The sequence below is a fragment of the Bombus pascuorum genome, chromosome 1 (assembly GCF_905332965.1).
Source record: "Bombus pascuorum chromosome 1, iyBomPasc1.1, whole genome shotgun sequence".
In the NCBI taxonomy this organism is placed as follows: domain Eukaryota; kingdom Metazoa; phylum Arthropoda; class Insecta; order Hymenoptera; family Apidae; genus Bombus; species Bombus pascuorum.
In genome coordinates this window covers 8,628,524-8,647,388 of record NC_083488.1, presented here as the reverse complement: position 1 = coordinate 8,647,388, position 18,865 = coordinate 8,628,524, and the positions used below count along the sequence as shown (strand labels likewise).

Sequence of the window (18,865 nt, the reverse complement as noted above, 5' to 3'; positions counted from 1 at the left end):
AATTCAGCCGCCTCACGACAGCAGGATTAATACTGTTACTATAACCTAATCCAATGTGGGTTGTTGAGAAATGGTTTATGAGATATTATAAAAGCATTGAGAAGATTCCATCTAACAGATATGCGTGAATGTATTAAATTTATAATAAAGTTCCTTTAAATACGATACATGCCGATCATTAAATTAATATAAATGATCATTTCAAACGATGTATAAGAACGATAACAATTTAGTTAAATCCGCGGTAAAAAACAGACTAGATTTCCGTTGATATATTCTTCATCGTTGTTAAATGTTCATTCGATTGATTGAGATTAATATAACCGATCAATTTCCTTCGATGCATCCATGGAGTCAGATACTTGTATTCCCTCACATATAACTCATCGCATGTCATTTTCTACACGATCATTTCTCTTATTTATTGTAATAAAATTGCTTTTAAAGAATATATAGTATAGTATAGTATAGTAAGAATATAAGTAAAGAATATATAGAAGTTGGAAAGAAATTCGCTACGCAGATTCGATAAACGAAAGCATTAATCATGCATATCATGGTACAATAAAAATGTTACGTATTTAAGACAAGTATTAAATGAATTGTACTCATCGAATGACCCTATTCTCTTCAAACTCTTGCATTAATTGATGTGTGATAACAAAGTGATTTAATTTTCAAAGTGTTTATCACGTTTAGAGAACGTTCAAACTTTTTAACTGAACACGACTATTTTCCAATCACATAAATCGATCAATTAAATTGATCATTACAGCATTACTGCTAGTTTCCCGATAGTAACCGAAATTCAACAATTTGAGTTTTTCTACATGAAAACACTTCCCTAATAGATGTATTGATAGTGTTAAATATCAATGATTATAAATACTGTCGAGATTTTTTTAACATTGTAACTAACACTTCTACTTACAAACACGCGTCATCAAAGTACAGACTTTGCTAATCAAAACAACTTAATTACACTAACATCAAATACTTTTCGTTCAATTAACATTATGTAAAACTGCTAAATATTCGAACTATCCATATCTACGGAAAGTGAAATGAAAATTTAGCAGTAGATGAGAAAACTATATTATACATAATTTAATATTTCATGTTTCATTTACCACCTAACGAAAAGCATGAAATTGAAGATGATGGTATTTTCAATATATACACACATTCATTGAACGTACGCATTTAAAAATAAGGTCGCAATATTGATTTTTTACCATTTTGATGTCAAGCATTGTAAAATGCGTTGAGTTCGTCTTACAACAAACTTCCACGTTATCAATAGATGTCAGAAGTACAATACACATTATATAAATTTCATGGGATTTGTTTTATTACAATAAAATTTGTTACATTCATAATATCAATAGTTTCTTTTTGGTTTGCACTTTTTAATAACATCAATCAATATATAAACTTATAAGCGAAAAGATGTCAATAACTATCACAAAACAGTTACTGCATGCAAATATGATATACCCAAGGAATCATTATTTACTTATTTTCTTCAGTAGATAATAAATGTAATTCAGGGCTTTGAGATTGTGTTACATTTGAATTTTTCATTTTGGTTTCCAATTCTAAAATAATATGTCTAATTCCAGGCATCCATGCACTACACAGACTAGCATGTTGCATCATTAATGAAACATGTATCTCATCAGCTTTTTTAATATTCCCCTCTAGTAAAGCTGGAAACAAATTTTCCATTATTCTTCTACCTCCAGAAAAAATAATGTATTTAAGAAATAATTAATCACAAAACTAACCTGTAGACAAATCTAAAACATTCTTGTATATCACATTATTTAATTTATCTTCAAGCCATACAGCCTTCAATATATCTAATCTCTTCTTTACCTCCTTAGTTCTACCATTTTCCAATATATGTTCACTAATTACTGTTTCCAAATTTTTCAAAATGCTGTTTAATGCCTCCTCTTTATCAATCTCTATGTTGTTTCCTTCTATATTTTTGTTTGAAGGATATAACAATGGAGGATGTGGTGCTGTTAATTGATCAGTCTTACCCTGTACATGTGGTGGCATGTTTAATGGCTTGTTTACAGAAGATTGTTTATCTACAGCTTGTATAGATCCCATTGGAAATGCTACTCTCTTGTTCAGTACTCGTTTAGTAGGTGTTATAGAACTTTGTCCAGTACAATATATCCATTTCGGAGGATCGTTCCATCCAGGGTCATGACCTAATAAAACCTTTTGCATAGAACGGTTCTGATCTACAAAATAAAATTATATTAAGATAATGAGACATGTTACAAAACATATTTCTGTATCATATACATTATTATTATTTATATTAAATATTACAAAGAAATAGCTAAATACATATGTCAAAGTATTTATATTACTTGTTTCCTTTTCGCTCATCTGTGATTGTTATCTTATTGAATTTTATATTGAAGGAAATGTCAAAAGAAAATGATGAATAGAGTAAAACTTTAGGGTTAGTATTGACATTAAATTTGATAAGCACACTTATAAACTGTTATAAGCGTATTTACTTATACGGGTTAATCGTAAACATATTAACGTTGAATAAGTATAAAATAGACTTGATGATATGACATTATATGTGATTTTGTGTCAGATGTTCTGTAATACCGACTTCGAAAAATCCTGTGCGAACTTTCCTCACTCTGTCACCAGAGGTCTACAGCGATAGTGAGCAATTTGGTTAGTTTTTCAAACTTTAATATATCAAAAAAGGCTTTTTGCATGAGTAAAATGGCACAAAGAAATATCGCGAAGCATTATAAATATTTTTAATTTTATCTTAGGACTAAACCTACCTTTAATTTAACAAAAACTCCAGAAAACTTCATCTTTTCCATTCTGCGATTCCCCTAAAGCAAAACCAATAAAGTTGTCGATGAAGAACATTTTTTTCGATTTCGATGATTTTGAAATATGTCATAAGGCTCGACATTTTCAACAACTTTATTTGTACATATAACCGGCGGTTGTTTTTAGTTTTCGAGGTCTACGCAAAAATATCCCACCGCTCGGCCTCAGTTTTCAAGCTGAGTTGGATTAACATTTCTATTAATTCAACCGCCTCACGGCAGCCGGATTACTACTGTTAGTATAACCTAACTTAATTTATGTTGAGAAATGGTTTGGGTTAGGGTTAGATTTAACTCTAGTGGGCGATTCACGAAATAAAAATGACGAGATTTTTTGAGATTCTCCTAGATAGAGTTTAATTTTAAGTTTAGTTATAAAATAAAATTAAAAATATCTATGAATTCTATATTATGTAAATCTAAATTTATTTAAACAACATTCTTTTGTACTATATGAAATATCGCATCTTTATTTTAAATGCATTGGAAAAGTTTATGAAAAGTAGTTTAATTTATATCCTTTACTTTCAACATCTGGTGGCATTAAATGTAAAAATCTAACAAATCGAACGCAGCGTTATGACTAACGGCCAATGTATGAACTGTACTTCTGGAACCTTTTTTAATTTATTTATTATTACAATATCTTTTCATTATTCATTATTATTATAATATTTTGATATATACATATAAACATCTACTTATGCTTAATATTACTTAGAATATATTGCTTTATATACAAATACATACACACATATAAAACGCAAAGTATTTTTATGTTTGTTCGCTTATAACTTAAGTGCTACTGAACCAATTTAGATTGTGTTTGAACCACTTGATAAAGAATGTGAGTTAGCGGAAATGGCACTATTTACTATCTCAAGTCTCTAAGCGATAAAAGAAAACATCAAAAACTTTAGAATGAATAAGTTACATCTTCATTGGTGACGCAACGGTGAGGAATAGCCCGAACAAACCGATCGTCATTTTTCAGCTGTACTCGAAATAGGTTCGAATGTTGTATGCGATAGTAGGGAACATGAGACACGTCTTACGAGCTTACATCTTGCAATTAGGATGAAAATAATCACACTCGTATTTTCACCGGAACAGGCATTCATAATAATTTTTATTACAATACATAATTCTTATGCTTCTTTATTTATTATATATATAAACAAGGCCAAAGGACAAACATTAAAATACTCAGGTGCAGATTTACGGTACAAACGTTTCTCTTGCGATCAATTCTACGAAGTCTGTTCATGAGTCAATAATGTGAATAATAATTCCCTTTAAATAATCCTTATCTATTTTCTTTTCGTTTTGACTTATTCCCTTGCAATATTAACATCTATCTAAAAATTCAATTACTGAAGACATATACCTGGACAAAGACAGATATATTTGTATTATAATATATATATAATATATATAATATATAATATATTTTATATTATATAATGTAATAATAATATATAAATGATATCTCTCTGACGATATTATAATATAGCTTTATTTGTTTAATTTGCAAACATTACTTTTACGAAATTAATTATTTAATTCAATTTAATTTAATGTAACATTATAATAATATTTATAATAAAAGTGTGCAGTATTTAATACGAGCTAAATATCATTGATCAATTACAAAATAGTGATTATATATCTACTGATACTAATCATAAATCGAGTGTTGTAAAATTCCTAGTTAATTATTCAATATCAACTAACATGCAAGTGAAACTATTGACAAATTTAATACGCTAATGTAACATAATGCGGATTACGATTTCAATCTATTTAGTTGAAACTTTCACCGCGAAGAAACATAATCATGAAGTTATTCTGCCCTTCTAATATTTACCAAGAATCTTGGTTACTGTTGAGTATAACGAAATTATTAGGTAAGGAATTGATTAAATAATAAAAATTATAAAATAAATTATCAGAAAATATAAGATTATAAAAATTAATTTAAAGAAAGAATCATATTATTTTTTTTAAATTTACTTTCATATCAGGTTTTGAATATCTTTTCTTTACAGGTTTATATCCTATCAAATTTTTCAGAATTGCATTTCCAAATTATTTATATGTATCTATATTAGTGGCGCTTTATTGGTTTTGTCATTGGCAGTGTTTATATTATATATTTGACATGTTTGATAAATTTCGTTCTATAAATGACACGTTTTTACTTAGATACGTTCGAATTTACTTAAATATACTTTCGTATCCTATAATAATAATTTCAAGTATGTATAAATGCTCAAAAGTAAAAGAAGCATTCAAACAGTTAGATACCGTTGACGAAAGCGCAAAGTTCTTAAATATAGAGATCGATCATTCTTTATGTATGAAAAATGATATTGTTAGAATAACTACTGCGATATTTGTAGTACTAACTTGTAATTTAATGGACTACTATGGATTATTAGATAACGATTCAGGCTTTATATATTTTCTTATATGGGTAATTGATAGATTACCCGATTTTGTTTGTGTAATAGTAATATGTTCTTTTACTGTATTTATGTATAAAATTGAGATTAGATTTATGCAAATAAATACGATATTAAATATTATTACAAAAGGAAAACATTTCATTTCTATCTCTGAGATGTCTGATATGAACAATGGTATGTTTCTATTGTAATAGACATTTTTGCAAATTAGTTTACATTAAAACGAATTGCTTATGTTGAAATTTAGTTTCCAGATATAGATTGTTAAAATGGCTTCGATTCGAATTACATAAAACAATGTCACTTTTAAATGAAGCATATAGTTTTCGATTCAAACTCATGACAATAATATATATTGGATATATATGTCTACATGTGTGTATCATCTATAACCATACTTTTAACCCATTTTATGCACCTGATGTAATACTGAGTTTTACATGGAGTACCATTGATTTAATCAAACTCGTCTACTTAATTCATTTATATGGCAATCTAACACTAGAGGTAATTTAAAAATATTATTATACATATAAGTTAATCACATTTCCTTGTTATATTTTGATTTTTCAGCATAATTAAAGGAATAAATAAATAAAAATATGTATTAAACTTTATCCTCAAATAAATTTCAAATATTTTATAAGGATAGTAATCTTAACAATTTTTTAAATTCATGCGCTTGTATAGATACCAACTAATTAACAATAAAGTTACAAAGCGCACTATCTTTTATTAAAGAAGTGAAAATATTCGACCAGTAACCCGTCATTCACTGCTTATTCAACTATTTCAGTAATTCTATTATAATAATAAATGCATGGTGGAACAAAATATATTCGTGTTTTTACTTAAATGTCCCTTTTACAATGTTCTAATTTTTTATTATGACGTGTCTCGTCAGCGTGCATTAAGCGCATGCGCAATGCCACCTTACGTGGCATCGGCAGCAGTCACTATTGCAGCGAAATATATTTTCTTCATTTAGTGTAAACATTTGTGGAAATATTAACTTTTGTTATGGTTCAAATACGTTTAATGACATAACGTAAGTAATTTATATTACAAAAACATTTTGTGAATTACTCATTCGAAAGACTCGTTTATAAGCATTACTCTGTGCAAAATGGCTTATTCTATTTTACTGCTTTAAAGTAACATTTGTTAATAATTTACCACATAGACTGAAGGTCGCTAAGTAATGAGCGTATAAGATTCATTTAAAATCAACATCCAATATGGTGTACGATAATCACATATTTAATTTTGTATAGGTTATCTTATGTCTGTCAATATGTAGCATATTTTGAATGTCTACCTTTAATTTATGAATTTGTAATTGTGCTATGGAACATGTCACTTATAACATTACGCAATCTTAGTTTATGCATTAAAGTTATATGTTTCATAAATATAGGTCTGTTTATTATTTTTAGAAAATTTAATTTTTTCATGTATGCTTTAAAGACATTAAAAAACTTAGTGTTAGAAAATGATTTAATTCGATTTTGAATAACGATAAGATTATGTATTCTCTGAAATAATTAAATTTTTTGAGATAATTAAAATAGTAAAATTATAGTATAAAGAAAAATATTTACAAAAATAATTTGTTCTCTTTTTAGGATCAAAAATGAATCCACAATATATACAGCAGCAACAGTCGCAACAACAGCAGCAACAGTCACAACAGCAACCTAGTTATTTCCCTGGTCCTCCAATTTCATCTCCATATGGAGAAGTAAATTCTAATGTTCCATCAAATATGTTAAAAAGACCCCCAATGAATTCACAATTATATGCTTCTCAAAAAGCAATGCAAGGACCTTCCCTTACCAATTTACATCAACCTCAAACACCATATTATGTGAATAATATACAAACACAAGGTAATATGATTTACTTTTACTTTTCTTTGTTAGAATACATCTATTTTTATAACAAAATAACTTTTGTTTAGGAAATACTCAATATGAATTATCTACAAACAATCCACATATTATACCACCTCCACCAAGTCAAAATAATATAGTTAATCAAATGTCAAATATGTCTTTGGGAGATCAACAAAGACCACCATCTGTGGTAATTATACAGTTTATATATGACATGAACATACTTATAAAGTACTTGATGCATTAATTTTCATTTCATATCACAGCAAAATTTCCCTCCACCACCTTTACCTGGAAAGAGCAGTCCAACAATATCTACACCTTCAAATGTGAATGGTTTTAATAATTTATTAGAAGCATTATCGGGGAATGGTAAGAATAAAAAACTCAATTAACATTCATTAAAGTTAATAGAAAAGTAAATTTCTTTTACTTTAACAGGTTCCACAGGGCAAACTGATCCTGGTGGAAAATCAGGATCAGCTATTTCTGGACAGAATATGCAAGAGCAAAAAGCAGCTTTAAAAGCTTCTACACCACAGCTTACTGGTCTTCCATTTTCAGGACATTCTACAGGGACTACTTCTAGCCATTATTATGCTGGACAAACTTTGCAGTCTGAACAAGCATTCAATGCAGGATTGTCTTCAAATCAACATCAACCTGGTCAAATGAACGTTACTGATACATCTGAACAATCGAATTTTCCCAAGCCACCAATGGGGCAGAGATCTACAGCTCCACCATTACAGGGGCAACAAAATGTATCTAGTTTATCTTTACCTGGGCAGCAAAATCTCTCTAACCCAATAATGCCAGGTCAAACAAATATATCAGAGCCTCCATTACCAAATCAACAAATACATAGCAACATGCTCATGCAAGGTACACATGGACAACAAAATTTAATAGGACCACCAAAACAAAATTTGTCAAATCCACTATCACAAACTCAACAAACATTGTCTGGTCCTCCTATCTCTACACCACCCTTACCAGGACAACATTATTCTTCATTACAAGGGCAACAAAAATCTGGTCATTCCTTTGGTCCTTCACAAATGAATCAACAGAACATACATCCACCTCCAATACCAGGCCAGCAAAGTGGTGCCCCACCTTCATTAACAACTCAACAGGGCTTTAATAGGCCACCATTATTAGGACAACAAAATTTACCAAACTCACAAATGCCACCTCCATTACCTGGTCAACCAATGGGACAGATGATAAATTCTGGTACAAATTTACCACAATCTGGGCAAAGACCATACACATCTGGACCACCAATGCAAGGACAACATATGGGAAATCCTGTAGGAGTTAGTCGTAGCTCACCCAGTACAATGCCAAACTATCAACATACAGGATATCAAGGCTATAATAACGTACGTTGTTTCTGAAAGTAATAATTATTAAAATTACTGGAAGTTATCTATTACAAATCTCTTTTCTTGTTTTAGGATATGTATAATGCTCAAAGAGGTTCGTATCCAGGTATTTCACCAGGCGTAACAAGTGGATATCAGCCGGGTATGCAACCACAACAAACTAGACGTTTAGATCCTGAGCAAATGCCAAGTCCGGTAAGAAATTATATATGCAATTGTCATAACTTACAGTTTGGTTCTTTAAGATAACCTTAAACATATTTTTAAAGATTCAAGTAATTCAAGATGATCAACGCGTAAAAGGTGGTGTATTCTTAACAAATCAAAAGGGATTGGTTCCGCCATTAGTAACTACCAAATTCATAACGCAAGATCAAGGAAATGCATCACCTAGATATATCAGATCTACTATGTACACTGTTCCTACCACAGCAGATATTATAAAACAAGTATGTTGAATAATTTATGTGTACGTGAAATCGTTAACTTAATTTTATACAGGCCTCAAAATAATTTTCCTTTCCAGACGAATGTTCCATTTGGTCTAATAGTAAGTCCAATGGCTCGTATGGCGGAAGGAGAATACGAACCACCTATTGTAGATATGGGTGAAATTGGTCCAGTACGTTGTGTGCGATGTAAAGCATATATGAGTCCATTTATGCAATTTATTGATGCAGGAAGAAGATTCCAGTGCATGTTTTGTAAAGCAACAACTGAAGGTACAAATTTATTTTCTTAGCATATTTTATTTGATACAATTGTTAGTCTTTTTTTGTTTTGAATTTAGTCCCAGCAGAGTATTTCCAACATCTGGATCATACTGGACAACGTATGGATCGTTATGAAAGACCAGAATTAATGTTAGGAACATATGAATATATTGCTACTAAAGATTACTGCAGAGTAAGATATGGATTAAAAGACTATTTTATTGTAACACTTTCTATTACCTTAATCTTGAAATATTCATTTTAGAACAATGCTTTTCCAAAACCACCAGCTATTGTGTTCGTGATTGATGTATCATACAACACAGTTAAATCTGGTTTAGTTAATTTATTATGTATGCAAATGAAGTCAATCTTGCGACATTTACCCGTTGACGCTGGTCAATCGAAAACGAACATGAAAGTAGGATTTATAACGTACAATAATACGGTGCACTTTTACAATATTAATTCCTGCCTTGCTCAACCACAAATGATGGTTGTGGGGGACGTACAAGACGTTTTTATGCCACTTCTTGATGGATTTTTATGCGATGTCGAAGAAAGCGAATCTGTTATTGATGGTTTAATGACACAAATACCAGCAATGTTTGCAGACACGCGTGAAACAGAAACAATTCTTGCACCAGCCATCCAGGCCGGATTAGAAGCATTAAAGGTATCTTTACAATACACAGTATGAGATAAAACAATTATGAAATATATCAACCAATTATAATTTTAATAAAATATCTTAAGGCTTCAGATTGCTCTGGGAAATTAATGGTTTTCCATTCTTCTTTGCCCATTGCTGATGCACCTGGTAAACTGAAAAATCGTGATGATCGTAAAGTACTTGGAACAGAGAAAGAGAAAACTGTATTAGGTAAATTGGTTTCATTACTTCTAAGTTAATATTATGCCCAATTTATAACCAAAAATTCACTTTCCTTTTCAGCGCCGCAAAATAATGTTTACAATAATCTAGGTCAAGATTGCGTAGGTGTGGGTTGTTCTGTAGATTTGTTTGTTTTCAATAATTCATATGTGGATCTTGCGACAGTAGGACAAATTGCCAGATTAACTGGTGGAGAAGTTTATAAATATACTTATTTTCAGGTAATAGTCGTTACTTTAATATTGGCAAGTAAAAAATGTATACCATGTAAAGTTCTGTATTTTTTAGGCTGATATAGATGGTGACCGTTTAGTTTCGGATGTTATTAATAACATTAGTAGACCAATTGCATTTGATGCCATTATGCGCGTACGCACCTCTACCGGTGTTCGCGCAACTGATTTCTACGGTCACTTCTTTATGTCAAATACTACAGATATGGAATTAGCTAGTATAGATTGTAATAAGGTAAAGTATTGTTGCAATTTAATTTTGTGTTTCATTACATATTTTGAAAGTTAATTTTTATATTTAACATTTCAGGCCATTGCTATAGAAGTGAAACATGATGATAAACTAACAGATGATGAAGGTGTATATATTCAAGCAGCTTTGTTGTACACTTCCTGTAGTGGAGTTAGAAGATTACGTATTATTAACCTTAGTTTAAAAACGTCGTCTCAAATGGCTGAATTATATCGGACTTGTGACCTAGATGCTATCATAAATTATTTCTCTAAACAAAGTGAGATAAATCATTATTATGCCACAATGATCTCAAATATATTAAATATTAATTTATTAAATCTAATTATTACTTCAGGTGTGTTTAAACTAATTGAATCAACTCCAAAAACCGTGAAAGATAATTTAATTTCAAGATGTGCTAATATATTGGCGGCATATCGAAAACATTGTGCTTCTCCATCAAATGCTGGTCAATTAATATTACCAGAATGTATGAAATTACTCCCACTCTACATCAACTCGTTATTGAAAAGTGATGCAATATCTGGAGGTACATAATTTTGTTCCTAATTCCGTACGTTTCACAATGTGGTCAATGCTATAAATTCAATTTTCTAGGTGCTGATATGACAATTGACGATAGATCTTTCGTTATGCAAGCAGTTGCAACTATGCCAATTTCTATATCAGTTGTGTATATCTATCCGAGATTACTTCCTTTACACGATATTGACCCTCAAGATTCAGAGTTACCACAAATATTGCGCTGCTCCATTGATAAATTCACTGATGATGGCGCGTACTTACTGGGTATGATATCATTTACCAATTTCTTGATAAGTTTTCAATTTTTAGTTATATCTATCTTTATTTTATATTTTATATTTTTAGAAAACAGTATCCACATGTTCCTGTGGTTAGGCCTGGCACTTTCCCCACAATGGGTACAGGCAGTATTCGGTGTCCCATCAGTAGTTCAAGTTGACACAGACTGTACTGCACTGCCAGTATTAGATACTCCACTAAATAAACGGATTACCGATATCATTAATCGTGTACGTATGGAAAGGCATCGTTGTATGAGGGTAAGTAAATTCAAATTTATGAAATGTACTAAAAATGTCATGAAACTCATGTTTTATTAAATCTTTTCAGTTAACTATAGTAAGACAACGTGAGAAACTAGAAATGGTATTACGTCATTTCTTGATTGAGGATAGAGAAAACGATGGAAGCCCGAGTTACGTTGATTTCCTTTGCCATATGCACAAAGAAATAAGAACACTTCTTAGCCAATAAAATGAATATTAAAGAGCAATCAGTTACCTTATGTTGAAACCCTAGCTTGCTACATGTTTGTGACTGTTGTCATGTTATGTCCAGGATCAGTTAGATTATTAAAATGAAATTCATTCAAAGCTCAATGGAAAGCATAGGTTGTGCGTGTATTTATATACATCATGACAAAAAAAATTATGAAGCAAAACTTAACATATATTTGTAACATGATACCTATAAAAGGGCAATGAGAACTTTACAAAATAACTAATCATTCCGTGGAAAAGAATGGTGTATTTGACATCATATGAAAACATCCGAATGCACTCATACAGTGATTTATACATGAATTGTAAACGTAAACTTGTATTATTACATTTTATTTTAACTAGCTCATTAATGTTATTATTATGTTAAATTAAATAATAAAAATGTATTAAATCATTATAAATTTATATATGAAAACAATATCTTGTGTTAATTGAATAATACTACTGCAATGAAAGCTATTTGTATGTTAATACTTAATTTTACTATATTATATATTACAATCTCAAAAATGTTTTATATTTGAGAGTGCATATAAAACAGTCATATGACATCATTGTTTATTATATTTTAATTTCCACTTTTAAATATAGCGTTATTGTGAGTTACGTCTAATAAATTTCATATATGTACATTATCAATGCATTTAATTTAATTATTTAATCATATAAACACAAATATTTGAAAAAATATATGTAGAAACGACCAAATGCTATAAATAAATATATATTTATATTTATATATCATTATATTTTGTAAACACTTAAAAAATTTTTATTTCTTTCTAAATATGTTTTGAAGTTATCGAAATTTACGAATATTTTATTATTCATACTTTTTATTTAGTGTTGTCACAGTCATATAAATAGATCTCGATACTCACTAGAAAGACTCGTTCGAAAATTGAATCGTGAAAAATCACCATGGAACACAACAAAGTCCTCGTTCTTGCAAGACGGACAGAAATAAGTAGAATATCTTTTTATAGCATGTCATGCATGAATGCGCAGAACATGAACCTTCTTGTCTTCCATGTTGATTGTTCATAATTCTATCGTGTCAATGCACTGTATCTTTATATCTCTATGGTATAATCAAAGATGAATAGGAAAATCATCAATACAGTCTTTTCGATACCTACGTTCTACATATTTCATTCTAAGCTTTTTCCTATGAAATCATTACGTTTCTTTCTACTTAGCTCAACTATAAAGTTTGTCACAGAGTAAATGCGGATTATCCATTTTATACCTTGAAAATATGTTCTCTATTACTTTTGCAATGAAACTTTTTGTCAGAAATCGGATGCTACTTACTTCATTGTTCATATTGATTGAAGTTTCTCATGCATTTTATAAATGTCAAGTAAAACATTTTTTTAATATGCTTATATTTTACTTATATTATTTAAAAATAAATATTTTTCCTAAGTGATCGATTACCTTGATGTCCCTCGATAACAAGTGTATTTATTAATATTCATAAGTAATAATTGTTAAATTATAATGAGTACACATTTGTTATAATTAAAAAAATGTAGCATTAAATTTACGCTTCAACTTGATTTTACCTCTATAATAAATACGTTTAGCCAGACAATCAATAACAAATATGCATTAATTATAATGTGTCATTAAAATTTGTATTATTATCTTATAGATTATCTTATACGTATGTTAATTGAAAAACATGTTAATATCAATTATGTAAATAATTATATTAGGAAATGATATAAATATTTATGCGACAATTGAATGAAAATTATTTGCATTATCATTAATAAAACTTTAATTGAAAACATAAAATACTATTTAACATGTTTTAGTTTCTAAGCATGTGTTTTGAATTTGCACATTGAGGATACATTCAGGATTCTATATATTTAATTTACAAATATTGTCAAATTTTGTCAATACCACCTAACAAAATCCGTAGTCATTTAGTTGCCAACGCAATATATTTTTAATTAAAAAAATGTCTCTATTAGGACCAACTATTCGAACCAACTTTCAAGATCAACAAAACGAAACTGTGTAACCCTTTTTTAACCAAGTATTTTGCTAACGATTGTTACATTAGAGCCGCATTGGCTTAATGGGCTAGGCTTAAGTTCGTAATCGAGAGGATTTCGAAGTTCAAATTTTAATGGTCTAGTAAATTTTCAGCAGTTTTTCTTACCAAGAGCTCATTGATGAACAGTGTAGCCGTTGACTACTAGAGGCCCTCATTCTCAATGTCCACTTTTGACTGACATTTTTAACAGTGCTGTAGACTTTGTATCATGAAAATCTCCTTATTCGTTTCCGAGTGTAATCATTAACATTAAAGAAACGTAAATATATTTATATTTAAAATCTTTTTCTAATTTAGTTTGATGTGATATATTTACATAATTTTAAACACAACTTTACACAATATCAAACTTAAAGTAATATTATCATTATTATTTATGGATTCTTTATACATAGTTATTTATAGGTTATTTTTGGTTTATGTTGTTCTACCAATATATCTTAATTAGTTATTATGTATTATATGAACATTAGAAAAATAAATAAATGATTATATACTTTTTATTTACGTTAATTTTGTCTTTTATTTGGTTTCAGAGATTTACAAAATGGTAAAACGAAAACTAAAATCTGATAATGAATCAAGACCAAAGAAAAATAAAACAGAAAATAATGATCATATATATAACAATATAAAAGATAATAAAGATAATAAACTTAAAATTAAAAAGACAGCAAAGAAAAAGGATGAAGAAGTTGTAACAAAAGATGGCAAAGAGAATCATAATATCAACAACATAAATGGAAAATCCAAGATGGTAAATGGCAACTCTATGGAAAAACCAAATTGGCAAGAATTTAAAAAGAAAAAGAAAGAAATTAGAGAAAAATATAAAGCAAAACGTTTCAGTAATATTTATGATATATCAATTGTAACAAAGCAGCTTGGTGAGAAATTACGTAGGGTTGACTGTTCAAAACTGGAACGTAAAAAATTAATTTTAAAGGCACATGATTTACTAAAAACTAATTACAATAAAATAATATTTACACATGATATGTCTCGTATCATTCAGTGGATCTTCAAGTATAGTGACGCAGAGATTCGACAGGCTATTTCTAAAGAATTGAAATCTTCATTTTTGTCTATGATTGAATCAAAATATGCAAGGAATTGTATAAAGACAATGCTAAAGTATGGATCTCAAGAGACTAGGCATGAAATTATTTCTACTTGTTATGGTAATATAGTAAGATTCATGAGTCATTCTGTATCTGCTCCATTATTGGAACTTATGTATTCAACATGGGCTACAGAAATAGAGAAAAGATACTTTAAACAGGAATTTTATGGTGACATGTATAAACAGGCTAAGGATAAAAAAATTAAGACTTTGTCTGATACATATATAATTGCAGAAGATATGAAAGCAGCAACATTGTCTGCAGTAAAAGGAAATTTAATGAGAATATTAAATAAGAAATTTTTAAATTCCACTCTTTTGCATTGTGTCCTTTTAGAATTCTTAAATAATTGTTCTCTTGAAGATAAAAAGGAAATAATAGCTATGTTAAGAAGTTCGGTGGTAGAATTGTCTCAAACAAAATTTGGTTCAGAAGTTGCTGTAATATGTATATGGCATGGCTCAAACAAAGACAGAAAAATCATTATGAAATCTATTAAAGGTAATATAAAAAATATTTCAATGTCTGAGTATGGATACTTGATACTATTAGCATTATTTGATTCAGTAGATGATACTATTTTAGTAAAAAAAATTATATTCTCAGAAATACAAAATGATCTGACAGATATAGCATTAAGTGATCATGGAAAGCATGTAATATTGTATTTAGTAGCTAGAAGAAATTCCCATTATTTCGCTCCCAGTATAGTGAAATACTTAGAGCAAGGAGACAACAATGCAACAAGCAAAAAACCAGCTCATATGAGAGAGAAAGAACTTTTAGATTTAATTTATAATTCACTTCTTGAATCTGTAACTATAAACACGCCTATTTGGATGTCCAACAGTTCTATTGCAATGATAACATTAGCAATACTGAAAGTAGGTACTAACAAAAAATTAGAAAAAGCCTTCGAAGCTGTTACTATATTTATCACAGACTTAAAATCAAAGATTAAAGAAGGAGATGAAGAATATAAACCTATTGAACACGCCGGCTTACATATGATGTTAAAAAAGCTAATACAGAATGACAAAGAGTTGCAAGAGAAAAGTGAAATCACATTTGGAAAAATATTAGTTAATCATTTAGAAACAAATATTATAGAGGAATGGATAGAATGCAATAGAGGATGCTTTTTGTTAGTATTATTACTAGAAAATGGAACAACATCCACTGTGAATACTATACTTTCGAAGTTAAAACCAGTGATGAATATTTTGAAGTCAAAATCAACTCCAGGTGCCAAAATCTTGTTAAAGAAGTTAAAATAAATGAATTATTTATGTAGATAAATAATGAGCAACAAAGATTGTACTAAGTTGCAAAAATAAAAATTATAAATACTAAATCATGTTTTGACAGAAATTATAAGGATGTTCAACATGTATAGATGTATGTTACTGCATTTCATTTATAACATAAATATTAGTAATAATTCCTTTTCTCATCTTTTAAATTTGTTAACGTATATAAATAATTATGTAAAAATTATACATAGTATAATGTATAGTTGTTACTTATGTATTACATATTATTTTATTACACTTACTTGCACCTACTTATACAAATGCACAAGTATATGTAAACTTGTTTTTCAAATGCAAACTTTATTAATTTTATTTATTTAGTAAAGTTACTCTATCATTCTACTATCATTTGAAAGGAAAGGTTTTCTTTTCTTCTCTAAGAAATATACAATAAAGAATTAATTTCCTTTTCTGAGGGGAGTAAATTTAATTATTGTGCGATTTTGTTATTTCCATATTTGTTCATATCAAATAGGAAAGTTTTCTATAGAACAGTACAATGAAATAGGTTCTTGTATAGACTAGCCTGAAACGCTTTCAGCACTTGGACACGGGTGCGACATCTGTACTATGGAACAACTAAACTGCAACAATTTATACTTTTATATTTGACACGTATATTGAAAAGTAAATTTGTTTTTAATTTTTTTTAATTCATTAAAAAGTTGTGTAACTATTAACATTATCTATAATATGTATAAATATGTCCAAAATATTCATGACTGAAAAATTTCAACGTTATTAAATTTTTTATTGAAAAAGGAATATTATAGTATAATTTTAGAGTTTACGAAGGTATCTAATAATAAAAAAATACTTATATTATATAACATTCATTAAACATTAGTTAGATACAAAATAATAATAATAATAATATTATAATCATAATAATCATATATATAACTCAAACACATTATCATAGTATCGCCTTTTCCTTTCATTCCCTTTGCTACGTGACCTACCGTAAGTTGAGTACGCGATTGCATTAAAGAGAGAGAGAAAGAGGAAAAGACAGAGATAACCGAGTACGACCTAATTTTACACGATGGCGTTACACAACGAATTTTAACTTCTTGATTGAAGCGCCTTACTGCGGCTAAATTAACTAACATCGTCTGACCACTAAAAAGTCTATTATGTTCCCATTATAAAAGTTTCCAGACCTATATGTAACAATCGTATATTTTTACTGATAAATAATTTTGATATTTAATCAATTAATATGAGACATTAAAATTCTTCTGTTCGATGATCTTGGCTCTGAACAGTTCATTTTTGTCGCACCAATATTCACACTATAGAGTGCCACAAGATAATATATATATTTACATTCTTAAAATTAACGTTATGTGGCGCTTACTTAAAATGACTTTGGAGACTAAAAAGTAGGCGGAGAGAAGGTTAAAGGAAGGAGAACGGGAAAAGAATGTTTCGTGAACCTGCTATAGCTGAATTCGTTACTCATCAATAAGGTTTATCTAGCAAACTCTGCCTTAGACATAGGGATAGGAGAGATTGTGCGGAAATCATATTTGTAGAACGTGTTTGGAGTAGGAACACTAGCGAGAAAATCTCACATGTAAACTTCTGGTAGCAGAGAGGAGAAAATCCCCACATAATTTCACCAGTTTTGTTGCGTGCATGATCATATAAGAATGTCTCGACACTTGTTAGAAAGAACCGTCCAAAAACTTAGTCATCAATAATCGTGAGAAATATGAAAGACAACAAGGTCCGCGTTCGTGCGACACAAACAGAAACGATTAGAGTGTCCCTACTTTGTCTGAGACATTCATAGCATTCACAAATGCGTAGAATACAACCTTCTTATCTTCTGTGTTACTTTTTCATGATTTAATTTTCGAACGGTCTTTTTCTAGGTTTCAACTGGTTTCGGTATATAAGTATCGTCACCTATTTGTTTTAGGTTTTCCCTTTGGGTCAACAGTGCCATACGCAAGGACTAATTGTTCCTGTATTACTCAACGAAAAACGTTCCTTCGGCTTTCCACGCTTTCTCTTCTTATTTTTTTTATCTTTTTTCAAATTTTCAAATGTCATTTTCTCTTTCTCTTTTTTATACTAATAGCACACGATCACCTACTACGAGTTGAACGTGCTCAATGCAACTTGTGCGGTATTCTTATAATATCTAAGACTAAGGCTTTAGGGGCGATTGGGGGTTGGGACCGCTACAAATTTTTTTGTTAGTATTGAAGAACATTCGCGCTAAATTTGGTGCGGATACGTTGAACAGTATAGAACCCTTTTCAGAGCATACATACATATTTTTACTTTAGGGTTTTACTAGAGA

The 18,865-nt window shown here is 29.5% G+C and overlaps 4 protein-coding genes across 6 annotated transcripts; 3 read left to right on the top strand and 1 right to left on the bottom strand.

Annotated features, from left to right (window-relative positions):
- Positions 1–1,324: 1,324 nt before the first annotated feature.
- LOC132916732 (steroid receptor RNA activator 1-like) lies at positions 1,325–3,088 on the bottom strand. 2 transcript variants are annotated; one of them, XM_060977020.1, is made up of 3 exons: positions 2,832–3,088; positions 1,788–2,258; positions 1,325–1,709 (listed from the first exon to the last, which is right to left on the bottom strand). In XM_060977020.1, exons 2-3 carry the CDS (start codon positions 2,242–2,244, stop codon positions 1,513–1,515), a joined length of 654 nt encoding a protein of 217 aa, XP_060833003.1. In that variant the 5' UTR covers positions 2,245–2,258; positions 2,832–3,088; the 3' UTR covers positions 1,325–1,512. The 2 variants fall into 2 exon arrangements, with proteins under 2 accessions (XP_060833003.1, XP_060832994.1); XM_060977011.1 differs by lacking the exon at positions 2,832–3,088 and adding an exon at positions 2,391–2,637.
- A 1,366-nt stretch (positions 3,089–4,454) lies between these two features.
- Positions 4,455–5,854, top strand: LOC132916606 (uncharacterized). The gene is made up of 2 exons (XM_060976748.1): positions 4,455–4,792; positions 4,934–5,854. Exons 1-2 carry the CDS (start codon positions 4,723–4,725, stop codon positions 5,542–5,544), a joined length of 681 nt encoding a protein of 226 aa, XP_060832731.1. The 5' UTR covers positions 4,455–4,722; the 3' UTR covers positions 5,545–5,854.
- Positions 5,855–6,250: 396 nt separating this feature from the next.
- LOC132916583 (protein transport protein Sec24C) lies at positions 6,251–12,461 on the top strand. The gene is made up of 18 exons (XM_060976700.1): positions 6,251–6,401; positions 6,979–7,242; positions 7,314–7,438; positions 7,515–7,620; positions 7,690–8,636; positions 8,712–8,834; positions 8,909–9,088; positions 9,166–9,361; positions 9,430–9,545; positions 9,618–10,028; positions 10,109–10,235; positions 10,308–10,468; positions 10,536–10,715; positions 10,791–10,992; positions 11,071–11,265; positions 11,334–11,525; positions 11,607–11,800; positions 11,871–12,461. The coding sequence occupies exons 2-18, from the start codon at positions 6,987–6,989 to the stop codon at positions 12,012–12,014; spliced, it is 3,855 nt and encodes a 1,284-aa protein (XP_060832683.1). The 5' UTR covers positions 6,251–6,401; positions 6,979–6,986; the 3' UTR covers positions 12,015–12,461.
- A 1,727-nt stretch (positions 12,462–14,188) lies between these two features.
- On the top strand, positions 14,189–16,760 carry LOC132916598 (protein penguin). 2 transcript variants are annotated; one of them, XM_060976736.1, is made up of 2 exons: positions 14,189–14,373; positions 14,651–16,760. In XM_060976736.1, exon 2 carries the CDS (start codon positions 14,662–14,664, stop codon positions 16,513–16,515), a length of 1,854 nt encoding a protein of 617 aa, XP_060832719.1. In that variant the 5' UTR covers positions 14,189–14,373; positions 14,651–14,661; the 3' UTR covers positions 16,516–16,760. The 2 variants fall into 2 exon arrangements, with proteins under 2 accessions (XP_060832719.1, XP_060832707.1); XM_060976724.1 differs by having other exon boundaries at positions 14,312–14,469.
- Positions 16,761–18,865: the final 2,105 nt, after the last annotated feature.